The 14,846-nt window shown below is 47.2% G+C and overlaps 1 protein-coding gene across 1 annotated transcript in view; it reads right to left on the bottom strand.

The window, feature by feature from the left end:
- Positions 1 to 822: 822 nt before the first annotated feature.
- SCNN1B (sodium channel epithelial 1 subunit beta) overlaps positions 823 to 14,846 on the bottom strand; it is a 125,665-nt gene continuing 111,641 nt past the window's right edge. Inside the window, exons 9-13 of the mRNA XM_063934653.1 lie at positions 13,928 to 14,003; positions 13,077 to 13,134; positions 5,657 to 5,718; positions 4,346 to 4,421; positions 823 to 2,767 (exon numbers count right to left, since the gene is read on the bottom strand). Coding sequence (XP_063790723.1) covers positions 2,420 to 2,767; positions 4,346 to 4,421; positions 5,657 to 5,718; positions 13,077 to 13,134; positions 13,928 to 14,003 — 620 coding nt within the window. The 3' untranslated portion in view covers positions 823 to 2,419. The remainder of the gene's footprint in view (positions 2,768 to 4,345; positions 4,422 to 5,656; positions 5,719 to 13,076; positions 13,135 to 13,927; positions 14,004 to 14,846) is intronic.

The raw sequence follows: 14,846 nt of genomic DNA on the forward strand, positions 1-14,846 counted from the left end.
ACGAGATCATCAAGTGTGTCTTTATGGCAGGTAAATAAGACTTTATCCTCTCTCTCCCATGTCCAGCTTCTCATAACCGGGCTCTTACCCCATGAAAAGGAAGCAGATACCAGAGAAGGGATCCATAGCGTAAAATCTTTTTAATTGTTACAAATATCACACTTGACACAAAACAGAACAGGCAGTAGTACAATGTGCATAACCACAGACAGCGAGCCAGACGCACAGAATTCTAAGGTGTGTTGTAAGCCATCAGGAGCAACTCCACGGCAGGGATCCAGGTAGGCAGCAAAAAAGAGAGAGCGACAGGTCCGCATTCAGGGTCAGGGCAGGCGGCAGACAAAGAGAGTAGTCAGAATCCATGCACAAAGTCACCATAAGGTCAGACAGGCAAAACAGCAGGAATCAGGAGTGTAGAATACAACACCTATCACCGCCACAAGCTATTTGAAGCTGTGACATTTTACAGAATGTGCACTAACCGCCTGTTTGATAATATGTGGTGGTAGCGCAACAATAAAATAAGACGCACACTGCTCACTGTTATATTGCATCAATACAAGGCACAGAATGATAAAGGACTCTTATATGAGAAACTCTCTGTTAGGAGCCCTGCGTGCAATCTTGTCAAACAGCAATAAAGTTGCTACAAAGCTAGTAACCCTAAAGCAGAGTACACACTGAGGCCCAGATTTATCAAACCTTGGAGAGTGATAAATTGCACTGTGATAAATTACCAGCCAATCAGCTCCTAACTGTCATTTTTCAAACAGCCTGTAACATGGCAGTTAGGGGCTGATTGGTTGGTACTTTATCTCCGTGCAATTTATCACTCTCCAAAGCTTGATAAATCTGGGCATGAGTAATATGTCGTCCAATCGGGCGGTTCGGACCGACATATCACTGTGTGTATGCTTAATATTCATGATCCCGCAGTCGCATGTGACGTCAGGTTTGCTGTGCTGCAGATCAAAGCTAGTGATATCGCTAGCGATTTGTACTTCTGTGTGTACTACCAAGCAGACGTCCTGACGATATTCCCATTATTTAAATTAGCCAGTGATCATTATAGTGTGTACCGGGGCAACAATATATCTCATAAAATACTGTACATTGTTGGGTTGTTTGGTAAGATGCATAGACCCAAATGTAGTAAGCCTTAACAAGATATAAAGTGGAGACTGATAAATGACCAGCCAATCAGCTTCCTAACTGCCATGTCACAGGTTGTGTTTGAAAAATGACAGTTAGGAGCTGATTGGCTGGTCCTTTATCACTCTTTATCAGTCTCCACTTTATCTCTTGTTAAGGCTTAGTACATTTGGGCCACAGTGTGCACGTGGGATCCGGTCAGAATCCCTGCAGCTGAAACACCAACGCCGGAATCCCAATACTGCTCGGAATGCCAGTGCTGGCATCCAGATAGGGACACAATCCTGGCAGCGGAATCCCGAGTGTTTGCTGGGCCGCCGGAGATGTAAGCCCCAGGGGGAGGTTGGGTTTAGGCTGCTGGGGGGAGGGTTAGGTTCAGGCTGCGGGAAGGGGGGTTAGTTTAAGGCACCACCTGGGAGGGTTAGGGACAGCTGCTGGGGGGGTTTAGGTTTTGGCTGCGAGACGGGAGGGTTAGGGGGGCATTGGGAAAAGGTAAATATACTTACCGTGCCCCTGTCGGGATTCTCACCACAAGGATGGCACAGTCGGTATTCTGACCGCCGGCACCCCGACCACCAGCATATCAGACCCAGCTTGTGCACGCTCAATCTTATTTGTTCTGAGCAGTGTACACCCAGTCTAGTCATTTAAGATACAACCTGTTAGACTACCAGGAATGAATAGGACACATTGCACCCTGGATATAACTTCAAACCACCACAATTTTCCTGTTAATGTTGGGTAATTAATAAAACATGTCTTACAATATATGAAAATGTATATACACATGTGAAATAACTGATGCTTTACAGTCAACATTAACTGGTATTGTGACTGGGGCACCGTTAGGGCACATCATCATCCTTTCTTAGAATTATTTGTGGACACTATTCTTTTTCTAGTTACTGGGGCATCAATTTGAATCCAATATTTTGCTGAAGAAATGATCTGGAAGGATTATAATAAAGACTTCGATTTTATTATTATGTTAGTGTGGATCCTAAAAGTGCATCAATATCAGAATACTTTTGTATGTTTAGCTCCATTGTATGTTGTATTCTAATCTGTCCAAGTAGAGTAATACTGACAATGCCCAGTACTCAGTGCTGCTTCTTCTCCAAAAATACATAGATTGCTTTATTTCTCTCCTATAATTTAAGATTATGACATATGATTAACAGTTCATTCAGGTGTTAATTAAAATAGAAACTGATTGATGCATTAATAATGGATGTTAGTTTTCACAATGAATACTCGTAAAGTTGTATTATTCCTCATCACTGGATATGGCCTCAATGGCATCCATCTCTTGCACCCGTAGGGAGTCATACTTCGGAGGTGGGGTGCCTGGTATTGGCATACTGGTATGGTCTAAATCTTCATGATGGAATCCAGGATTGGAATATGCCTCTACCAGCTCAGAGATTGTAGGTGGCGGTTCCGCATAATCAGGGCGGCGTCTCTTCTCTTTCCTCGCTTTCCTGCAGGCGAGCAGTTTGAGTATGGTGATCCAAATGCAGTCTATGATGATCTCTCCAAACTCGATGATACACAGGACCGAGCCGCCCATCCAGAATCCAAACTGACCTCCCAAGTTCGATAGCAGCCACACCAGCTGTAGAATAAGGGATAGATTTGGAGTTTTGGGTTGTAATCAACTGGCGGAGAACACTATCTTGTGTATCGTAGTGGAGTATGTAGTTTGGTGTATAATCTAATTAACCTTCTTTCTTGATTTTGCCGTTTACAGTATAAATATATAGGGGCTATATTTATGCAATTAAAATTGTGGCAATCTTCCAAAAATGTCTGTTTTCGGAGGTTTGCCAAAATTTAGTGGATTGGGCTATTTAAGGAGGAGGTACGGCTATAGATATAGTATTAACAATCACAACAGCAATACCCATAGCCTTCTATGGGGGCTGCGATAATGAGCCATTTACCAAGCTCAGTAAAGATTCGCTTATGGGTGTTTGGTCTTAGTAGATAGCCACTGTAACCTAAAGGCTATAAAACCACATTTAATTTTTTCAGGGAGGGATCAGAAGAGCAGTTCAGGCATATTAAGCAGGTTGTGATAGTGGTAAGCAATTCATTATAATAGGCTCCATAGTAGGAGACGTGTATTTTAGGAAACATGTTCCTTTTAATTTTAAATGAACTTGGGTTCTTGCTTTTACGGTTTAAATGAAAACATATAAGTTATGGAGTTTTCGGATACCGATTACATTCGGCGAGGGTCTTCTGCAGTAGCAGATTTTACCTATGGACTGCAGCCCGCCCAGTAATATCCGCCACCTTAGTGAGGCAGTTACAGTACGTGACTGCACTGGCTTCACTGTGACTGGCAGAGACTTCCTATTGGCAGTCACCCTCAGAAAAGGCAATCCCATTGGCAGGTGTTTCCACCCTCTGGACATCCATACTGGGCTGTGATTAGCAGAGAGTGTGCTTCCTGTGGGAAGCCAATCCCTGTCTCATCGTCAGCCCAAACCAGCTTCTATGGGCTGCTTCCGATGCACAGTCCCCACTGCTGCTAATGCATGTGCGCCGTCCTGGCGCCTGTCAGATCTACTGCGCAGGTGCCAGGACCCGACTGGCAATGGTTGAGTTACTACATTCTTCACCTACTACATATACATAGATGAATTCATTAGGAAATGCCATATTCATTCTAGGTGTGTATTGCTTCCTTGTTTGATAAATACCCTTAATGGCTACAGCAATAGCCAGGGCTCATGGTAATCTTAAGTAATAACAGCGGTAATACTCCAGTGAGACGGAGGAGTTTATTTACAAAGCGTGAGGGTTTAAAACCCGGCAAATTTGAAGACGTTTATGCAGGATATTTAAAAGGACAATAAACCCTGCACCATATAGTAAATCTACCAAGAGGACTGAAACAGGTTGTGTAGAAGAAACCACTATGGTATCTGCATATAGATTAGTGGGTAGATTTAGTAAAGCTTCTAAAACTGACAAGTGATGTCCATAGCAACCAAACAGATTTAGTCTATTGCATTCTAGGAAATGATAGACAAAATCAGGTTGCCATGGGTAACACCAGCACTTGTCTGTTTTAGAAGCTTTAGTAAGTCTACCGCTAGGCCTCCATTACTCAGAAAAAAAATCAATATGAAACACTTGGTAGTTTCCACAAAAGGTGGTGTTCTTACGTCATATACAGACTCACATTGGTGGTTGCCGACTCAGAAATAGTGCGGTAATTAAATTCTTGGAAGTAGATGTTCAGCAAGATGATGCTATTGCTGAAGATAAAGACATTCAAAAGTTAAAACTTTTACAATTCCCATTTCGAGGCAACATTGTTTCTTTTTCTTGTTTGCTTAAGTGTCTTTTTTTTATTTTTCAATACAGGCAGCAAAAAAAGATTCAGTACTTAAAGTACTGGTCAGCGTACAATCACTGCTGTCTGTTCCAGAGGTTCTCAAACGCAATCCTCAAGGCACCCTAACAGTCCAGGTTTTAAGGATAGCCAAGCTTGGCCACTGGTGACTTAATTAGTACCGCATTTTGATTTAACCATCTGTGCTCAGCCATGGATATCCTTAAAACCTTAACCGTCAGGGTGCCATGAGGACAGTGTTTGGGAACCTCTAGTCCAGAGGTTCTCAAACGCTGTCCTCAAGGTACCCCAACGGTCCAGGGCCCTCATTCCGAGTTGTTCGCTCGTTCTTTTTCATCGCATCGCAGTGAAAATCCGCTTAGTACGCATGCGCAAAGTTCGCACTGCGACTGCGCCAAGTAACTTTACTATGAAGAAAGTATTTTTACTCACGGCTTTTTCTTCGCTCCGGCGATCGTAATGTGATTGACAGGAAATGGGTGTTACTGGGCGGAAACACGGCGTTTCAGGGGCGTGTGGCTGAAAACGCTACCGTTTCCGGAAAAAACGCAGGAGTGGCCGGAGAAACGGTGGGAGTGCCTGGGCGAACGCTGGGTGTGTTTGTGACGTCAACCAGGAACGACAAGCACTGAAATGATCGCACAGGCAGAGTAAGTCTGGAGCTACTCTGAAACTGCTAAGTAGTTAGTAATCGCAATATTGCGAATACATCGGTCGCAATTTTAAGAAGCTAAGATTCACTCCCAGTAGGCGGCGGCTTAGCGTGTGTAACTCTGCTAAATTCGCCTTGCGACCGATCAACTCGGAATGAGGGCCCAGGTTTTAAGTATATCCATGCTTAGCCACACATGACTTAATTAGCAGCTCAGTCAATTTGATTTAACCCTCTGTGCTAAGCCATGGATATACCTAAAATCTGGACCGTTGGGGTGCCTTGAGGACCGCATTTGAGAACCTCTGCTCTGGGCTAATCAATGCATTCAAATTTGACACTCTGTAGATGTGACCAGATAAAGCCTCACTTTATTCTTCCAGACCACGCCCAGTTCCTCTGAAGCCAGATCCTCATTTGACAAGGCCAGCGCCACAGATAATGATTGAACAGCTGTGTATACACTACCGTATTAATCTATATACCTGTCAACAGTGATTTCTGGGCTGAAGTCTTTCTCAAAAGATAGAACGTGAAAAATCCAGTCCTGGAAGTAAAAATAAGAATTTACTTACCGATAATTCTATTTCTCGTAGTCCGTAGTGGATGCTGGGGACTCCGTCAGGACCAAGGGGGGGGGGATAGCGGCTCCGCAGGAGACAGGGCACAAAAGTAAAAGCTTTAGGATCAGGTGGTGTGCACTGGCTCCTCCCCCTATGACCCTCCTCCAAGCCTCAGTTAGGATACTGTGCCCGGACGAGCGTACACAATAAGGAAGGATTTTGAATCCCGGGTAAGACTCATACCAGCCACACCAATCACACTGTACAACTTGTGATCTGAACCCAGTTAACAGCATGATAACAGCGGAGCCTCTGAAAAGATGGCTCACAACAATAATAACCCGATTTTTGTAACAATAACTATGTACAAGTATTGCAGACAATCCGCACTTGGGATGGGCGCCCAGCATCCACTACGGACTACGAGAAATAGAATTATCGGTAAGTAAATTCTTATTTTCTCTGACGTCCTAAGTGGATGCTGGGGACTCCGTCAGGACCATGGGGATTATACCAAAGCTCCCAAACGGGCGGGAGAGTGCGGATGACTCTGCAGCACCGAATGAGAGAACTCCAGGTCCTCCTCAGCCAGGGTGTGCCCCTGACCAAGTAGCAGCTCGGCAAAGTTGTAAAGCCGAGACCCCTCGGGCAGTCGCCCAAGATGAGCCCACCTTCCTTGTGGAATGGGCATTTACATATTTTGGCTGTGGCAGTGCTGCCACAGAATGTGCAAGCTGAATTGTACTACACATCCAACTAGCAATCGTCTGCTTAGAAGCAAGGGCACCCAGATTTTTGGGTGCCTACAGGATAACAGCAAGTCAGTTTTCCTGACTCCAGCCGTCCTGGAAACCTATATTTTCAGGGCCCTGACAACATCTAGCAACTTGGAGTCCTCCAAGTCCCTAGTAGCCGCAGGTACCACAATAAACTGGTGCAGGTGAAACGCTGACACCACCTTAGGGAGAAACTGGGGACGAGTCCGCAACTCTGCCCCGTCCGAATGGACAATCAGATATGGGCTTTGTGAGACAAAGCCGCCAATTCTGACACTCGCCTGGCCGAGGCCAGGGCCAACAGCATGGTCACTTTTCATGTGAGATATTTCAAATCCACAGATTTGAGCGGTTTAAACCAATGTGATTTGAGGAATCCCAGAACTACGTTGAGATCCCACAGCGCCACAGGAGGCACAAAAGGGGGTTGTATATGCAGTACTCCCTTGACAAACTTCTGGACTTCAGGAACTGAAGCCAATTCTTTCTGGAAGAAAATTGACAGGGCCGAAATTTGAACCTTAATGGACCCCAATTTGAGGCCCATAGACACTCCTGTTTTCAGGAAATGCAGGAATCGACAGAGTTGAAATTTCTTCGTGGGGCCTTCCTGGCCTCACACCACGCAACATATTTTCGCCACATGTGGTGATAATGTTGTGCGGTCACCTCCTTCCTGGCTTTGACCAGGGTAGGAATGACCTCTTCCGGAATGCCTTTTTCCCTTAGGATCCGGCGTTCCACCGCCATGCCGTCAAACGCAGCCGCGGTAAGTCTTGGAAACAGACATGGTACTTACTGAAGTAAGTCCCTTCTTAGCGGCAGAGGCCATGAGTCCTCTGTGAGCATTTCTTGAAGTTCCGGGTACCAAGTCCTTCTTGGCCAATCCGGAGCCACGAGTATAGTTCTTACTCCTCTACGTCTTATAATTCTCAGTACCTTGGGTATGAGAAGCAGAGGAGGGAACACATACACCGACTGGTACACCCACGGTGTTACCAGAACGTCCACAGCTATTGCCTGAGGGTCTCTTGACCTGGCGCAATACCTGTCCAGTTTTTTGTTCAGGCGGGACGCCATCATGTCCACCTTTGGTCTTTCCCAACGGTTCACAATCAAGTGGAAGACTTCCCGATGAAGTCCCCACTCTCCCGGGTGGAGGTCGTGCCTGCTGAGGAAGTTTGCTTCCCAGTTGTCCACTCCCGGAATGAACACTGCTGACAGTGCTATCACATGATTTTCCGCCCAGCGAAGAATCCTTGCAGTTTCTGCCATTGCCCTCCTGCTTCTTGTGCCGCCCTGTCTGTTTACGTGGGCGACTGCCGTGATGTTGTCCCACTGGATCAATACCGGCTGACCTTGAAGCAGAGGTCTTGCTAAGCTTAGAGCATTGTAAATTGTCCTTAGCTCCAGTATATTTATGTGGAGAGAAGTCTCCAGACTTGATCACACTCCCTGGAAATTTTTTTCCTGTGTGACTGCTCCCCAGCCTCTCAGGCTGGCATCCGTGGTTACCAGGACCCAGTCCTGAATGCCGAATCTGCGGCCCTTTAGTAGATGAGCACTCTGCAGCCACCGCAGAAGAAACACCCTTGTCCTTGGAGACAGGGTTATCCGCTGATGCATCTGAAGATGCGATCCGGACCATTTTTCCAGCAGATCCCACTGAAAAGTTCTTGCGTGAAATCTGCCGAATGGAATCGCTTCGTAAGAAGCCACCATTTTTCCCAGGACCCTTGTGCAATGATGCACTGACACTTTTCCTGGTTTTAGGAGGTTTCTGACTAGCTCGGATAACTCCCTGGCTTTCTTCTCCGGGAGAAACACCCTTTTCTGGACTGTGTCCAGAATCATCCCTAGGAACAGCAGACGTGTCGTCGGAAACAGCTGCAATTTTGGAATATTTAGAATCCACCCGTGCTGTCGTAGAACTACTTGAGATAGTGCTACTCCGACCTCCAACTGTTCTCTGGACCTTGCCCTTATCAGGCGATCGTCCATTTTCTTTGAAGAAGAATCATCATTTCGGCCATTACCTTGGTAAAGACCCGGGGTGCCGTGGACAATCCAACCGGCAGCGTCTGAAACTGATAGTGACAGTTCTGTACCACGAACCTGAGGTACCCTTGGTGAGAAGGGCAAATTGGGACATGGAGGTAAGCATCCCTGATGTCCAGGGACACCATATAGTCCCCTTCTTCCTGGTTCGCTATCACTGCTCTGAGTGACTCCATCTTGATTTGAACCTTTGTATGTAAGTGTTCAAATATTTCAGATTTAGAATAGGTCTCACCGAGCCGTCTGGCTTCGGTACCACAATATAGTGTGGAATAATACCCCTTTCCTTGTTGTAGGAGGGGTACTTTGATTATCACCTGCTGGGAATACAGCTTGTGAATTGTTTCCAATACTGCCTCCCTGTCGGAGGGAAACGTTGGTAAAGCAAACTTCAGGAACCTGCGAGGGGGAGACGTCTCGAATTTCCAATCTGTACCCCTGGGATACTACTTGTAGGATCCAGGGGTCCACTTGCGAGTGAGCCCACTGCGTGCTGAAACTCTTGAGACGACCCCCCACCGCACCTGTTTGTACTGCCCCAGCGTCATGCTGAGGACTTGGCAGAAGCGGTGGAGGGCTTCTGTTCCTGGGAATGGGCTGCCTGCTGCAGTCTTCTTCCCTTTCCTCTATCCCTGGGCAGATATGACTGGCCTTTTGCCCGCTTGCCCTTATGGGGACGAAAGGACTGAGGCTGAAAAGACGATGTCTTTTTCTGCTGAGATGTGACTTGGGGTAAAAAAGGTGGATTTTCCAGCTGTTGCCGTGGCCACCAGGTCCGATGGACCGACCCCAAATAACTCCTCCCCTTTATACGGCAATACTTCCATGTGCCGTTTGGAATCTGCATCACCTGACCACTGTCGTGTCCATAAACATCTTCTGGTAGATATGGACATCGCACTTACTATTGATGCCAGAGAGCAAATATCCCTCTGTGGATCTCGCATATATAGAAATGCATCCTTTAAATGCTCTATAGTCAATAAAATACTGTCCCTGTCAAGGGTATCAATATTTTCAGTCAGGGAATCCGACCAAGCCACCCCAGCGCTGCCCATTCAGGCTGAGGCGATCGCTGGTCGCAGTATAACACCAGTATGTGTGTATATACTTTTTAGGATATTTTCCAGCCTCCTATCAGTTGGCTCCTTGAGGGCGGCCGTATCTGGAGACGGTAACGCCACTTGTTTTGATAAGCGTGTGAGCGCCTTATCCACCCTAAGGGGTGTTTCCCAACGCGCCATAACTTCTGGCGGGAAAGGGTATACCGCCAATAATTTTCTATCGGGGGAAACCCACGCATCATCACACACTTCATTTAATTTATCTGATTCAGGAAAAACTACAGGTAGTTTTTTCACACCCCACATAATACCCTTTTTTGTGGTACTTGTAGTATCAGAAATATGTAACACCTCCCTCATTGCCCTTAACATGTAACGTGTGGCCCTAAAGGAAAATACGTTAGTTTCTTCACCGTCGACACTGGAGTCAGTGTCCCTGTCTGTGTCTGTGTCGACCGACTGAGGTAAATGGGCGTTTTAAAGCCCCTGACGGTGTTTGAGACGCCTGGACAGGTACTAATTTGTTTGCCGGCCGTCTCATGTCGTCAACCGACCTTGCAGCGTGTTGACATTATCACGTAATTCCCTAAATACGCCATCCATTCCGGTGTCGACTCCCTAGAGAGTGACATCACCATTACAGGCAATTGCTCCGCCTCCTCACCAACATCGTCCTCATACATGTCGACACACACGTACCGACACCCAGCACACACACAGGGAATGCTCTGATAGAGGACAGGACCCCACTAGCCCTTTGGGGAGACAGAGGGAGAGTTTGCCAGCACACACCAAAACGCTATAATTATACAGGGACAACCTTTATATAAGTGTTTTCCCCTTATAGCATCTTAATATATAATCATATCGCCAAATAAGTGCCCCCCCTCTCTGTTTTAACCCTGTTTCTGTAGTGCAGTGCAGGGGAGAGCCTGGGAGCCTTCCCACCAGCAGTTCTGTGAGGGAAAATGGCGCTGTGTGCTGAGGAGAATAGGCCCCGCCCCCTTTTCGGCGGGCTTCTTCTCCCGTTTTTCTGACAACCTGGCAGGGGTTAAATACATCCATATAGCCCCAGAGGCTATATGTGATGTATTTTTAGCCAGTATAGGTACTTTCATTGCTGCCCAGGGCGCCCCCCCCAGCGCCCTGCACCCTCAGTGACCGTTGGTGTGAAGTGTGCTGAGAGCAATGGCGCACAGCTGCAGTGCTGTGCGCTACCTCATGAAGACTGAGAAGTCTTCAGCCGCCGATTTCTGGACCTCTTCTCTCTTCAGCATCTGCAAGGGGGTCGGCGGCACGGCTCCGGTGACCCATCCAGGCTGTACCTGTGATCGTCCCTCTGGAGCTAGTGTCCAGTAGCCTAAGAAGCCAATCCATCCTGCACGCAGGTGAGTTCACTTCTTCTCCCCTAAGTCCCTCGTTGCAGTGAGCCTGTTGCCAGCAGGACTCACTGAAAATAAAAAACCTAATAAAACTTTTACTCTAAGCAGCTCTTTAGGAGAGCCACCTAGATTGCACCCTTCTCGGCCGAGCACAAAAACCTAACTGAGGCTTGGAGGAGGGTCATAGGGGGAGGAGCCAGTGCACACCACCTGATCCTAAAGCTATCCCCCCCCTTGGTCCTGACGGAGTCCCCAGCATCCACTTAGGACGTCAGAGAAATGAAAATTAAATAATATCACAGAAGGGCACAGTGAAATATACATCTTAGGGAATGTATCATATGCAGAAAAGTATGTCGCAAGACGCCTCTGCAGCCACTGTGACAAGGAAAAGTGGTTTTAGGTTCTTCTCCATATAATAAACTGACCCCTAAGTGAGTAAGTGCCTGCCAAAGGGCAATTTGTTATACACAGTAGGTTTTTATTCTAGAAAACCCTTAAAATATCAGAGTTAAGATTACATTTACTGTACTTTGTATAGCAGTACAAGCTGAGCACACGGGTGGACTCGGCTCCCCGCACTGCTTTGTAGAAGCTACAGCGGCAAAGCAGACCGCAGGAACACAAGCTGCATGGTACAGTGGGCCGATGACAATGTATATTATCACTGCCTCTGCCTCTTCAGTGTTGTGGAAGTACAAAAGCACAGCATACACTAGCAGAGGGCAAGATGAAACTTAGTTCCAAAATAGCTGGAAAGTCATAGGTTACACTAGTTACAGACAACCACATAATACACTGAAAGTGGAACTACCAACATACAAATGGTACCTAAATCCAATATTCAAGATGGGCCACTGCTCATACACTATGGGTCACTACTGTGTATTCATGCTGCAGGCTAAAACCTGACAGTCATCCCATTTAAGGATCTTCTATACTTTGATTGTAATATATCCATTGACTATGAATGTAAACTTCTTATCTAAGGATCTGGCAATGGGAGTTCTTAACTAAGGGCCTTGCACTGGAAGTCCTTGGCTATGGACCTGGCACTGGGAATACTTGGCTAAGGGCTTGGAACAAGGAGTTCTTAGCTAAGGATCTGGCACTGGGAGTCCCCGGCTAAGGACCTGGCACTGGCAGTCCTCGGCTAAGGACCTGGCACTGGGAGTCCCCGGCTAAGGACCTGGCACTGGGAGTCCCCGGCTAAGGACCTGGCACTGGGAGTCCCCGGCTAAGGACCTGGCACTGGGATTTCTTGGCTAAGGACCTGGCACTGGGAGTCCCTGGCTAAGGACCTGGTACTGGGAGTCCCTGGCTAAGGACCTGGCACTGGGAGTCCCTGGCTAAGGACCTGGTACTGGGAGTCCCTGGCTAAGGACCTGGTACTGGGAGTCCCTGGCTAAGGACCTGGCACTGGAAGCTTTTGGCTAAGGACCTGGCACTGGGAGTCCCTGGCTAAGGACCTGGCACTGGAAGCTTTTGGCTAAGGACCTGGCACTGGCAGTCCCCGGCTAAGGACCTGGCACTGGGATTTCTTGGCTAAGGACCTGGCACTGGGAGTCCCTGGCTAAGGACCTGGCACTGGGAGTCCCTGGCTAAGGACCTGGCACTGGAAGCTTTTGGCTAAGGACCTGGCACTGGAAGCTTTTGGCTAAGGACCTGGCACTGGGAGCTTTTGGCTAAGGACCTGGCACTGGGAGCTTTTGGCTAAGGACCTGGCACTGGGAGCTTTTGGCTAAGGACCTGGCACTGGGAGCTTTTGGCTAAGGACCTGGCACTGGGAGCTTTTGGCTAAGGACCTGGCACTGGGAGCTTTTGGCTAAGGACCTGGCACTGGGAGCTTTTGGCTAAGGACCTGGCACTGGGAGCTTTTGGCTAAGGACCTGGCACTGGGAGCTTTTGGCTAAGGACCTGGCACTGGGAGCTTTTGGCTAAGGACATGGCACTGGGAGCTTTTGGCTAAGGACATGGCACTGGGAGCTTCATGTACACATATTGGAGCTACTGCTGGTCCATTGAAGGCAACATATTCACGTTGTTGAATTGTTGCCCTTACCTCTGCTGCAGCAGACGGCCAGTCAGCCATGGAGATGGTCATTCTATAGTTACTGTCACTGTAATAAAGAAACACCGGTAGAAAGTTGCATGTTACTTGTCTGTTCACTTTCTTATAACTTACTGACATCTTTCATGAAAAGAACAAATTATGATGAACATGAGATTGGGCTCTGTAAAAATAGATCTTCATGCAGAGCTTTGAAACTTGATTTAATTGAGTTTCCTTGTTTTAAGGTTCTTTTATTGATTTTTCTTAAAAATTAATGAAGAGAGAAAGAAAAAAAAAACAAGAAAGTGGTTGCGTGTGGGTATGTGTAGGGGGAGAGGGTAGAAAATATAGCACGTCAGCAAGTATCACACAGGGATTAATACATATAATACACACCAGGCCTGATGCAGTGTTGAACGTATGCCTGTTTGGGTGTCGTAAATTCTACATATATGCACTATACGTGTGTAGTCCAAGCACGCTGAGGGTTTGCATAAATGCAGACCTGAACTCTGAGAAAGCTACTCTATGCCTTTTACAGATGCCCCATTTAAAGGTGCCTCATTGTGGGTGCAGAGACACGCTGATATTGCTGGTAGCCGGCCCTAGTTTGCCACTTTCATGACAAGGGATTATGTATATGTATGTATGTATGTATGTATGTATGTATGTATGTATGTATGTATGTATGTATGAGGCCTGCATTCCCGATGTGCAAAAACACCCCCATCCCTTTTCAATGCCGCACCCACCGCGGCTGTCTCCAGTTCACTACTGCTCTGCTATGCACAAATCTAGTGAGCAGAGACCCTGGTGCTTATATGAGAGAAGTTACAGTTGTAGTAATGTAGCACACTTACTTGCATGGCTGCTTACACAGATCAATGCATCTTTCTCTCACAGTTACAGAGTCCTCCATCTGATAATAGCAGGACACTGTGAATAGAGGCACAGAGAAACAGTTAGCTATTCTCCACACACAAATAACAGAGCATGGTGGCTGGTGTGTATGCTGGCTGGTCACTGGTATGTATTGCAGCCTACTGTCCAGGAGACATTGTGGGAGTCCGCCGGGATACACAGGAACGTAGGCCAACTTCCAGGTCTTGCTTATCTTTCTTGTGAAGTGTCATCACTACCACGCCCCTGCTCCTCAAGGACACGAAACGCATCTTTGTGTAGCAGTGGCTCACAGTAATTACCCCTTGCACCTCCCATGGCTGATCTTTTTCCAGCCAGCTGAAACTTTATGGGGCTAATTCAGATGTGGTTGGAGTGGCTATCGCTTCCTTGGAAGCAGCAGTGATAGCTCTGTGGGTAAAAGCATCAGGAGGCGTCTATTACAAGCCGGTGCCTCCTACTGCAGTAGTGATCCGAGAATCAGACCACTGCAACACCATTGGGGCGGCTTGAGGCACCCATGGGGTTGCACAAGCCGCCCGTTAAAGAGGCCAGGAAATCTCCATCCTATGACGCAGATCCTGGTCTCTTCCCTCCTCCTAAATGGCGGCTTCACACCTCCGTTTTCACAAACAGAGTCCGTCGCCGGCCCCTCCCTGCCCCCGAGAGGCGCCAGACTGTCAATCACTGATAGTCTGATGCCGGATTGATTCAGTCATCGCAGGACTCATTCTGCGCTTTATAACTGGACCCGAATGAGATCCCATGTGAGTCTGGTACAACAAATGTGATCAGAGTCATAAAATCTGTATGTTAACATCAGTAGATTGCACTGACTGGGCTTCATGAGATTTAGACCCAGTCACTTTGCCTATTCCA

The sequence above is a fragment of the Pseudophryne corroboree genome, chromosome 7 (assembly GCF_028390025.1).
Source record: "Pseudophryne corroboree isolate aPseCor3 chromosome 7, aPseCor3.hap2, whole genome shotgun sequence".
Lineage (NCBI taxonomy): Eukaryota > Metazoa > Chordata > Amphibia > Anura > Myobatrachidae > Pseudophryne > Pseudophryne corroboree.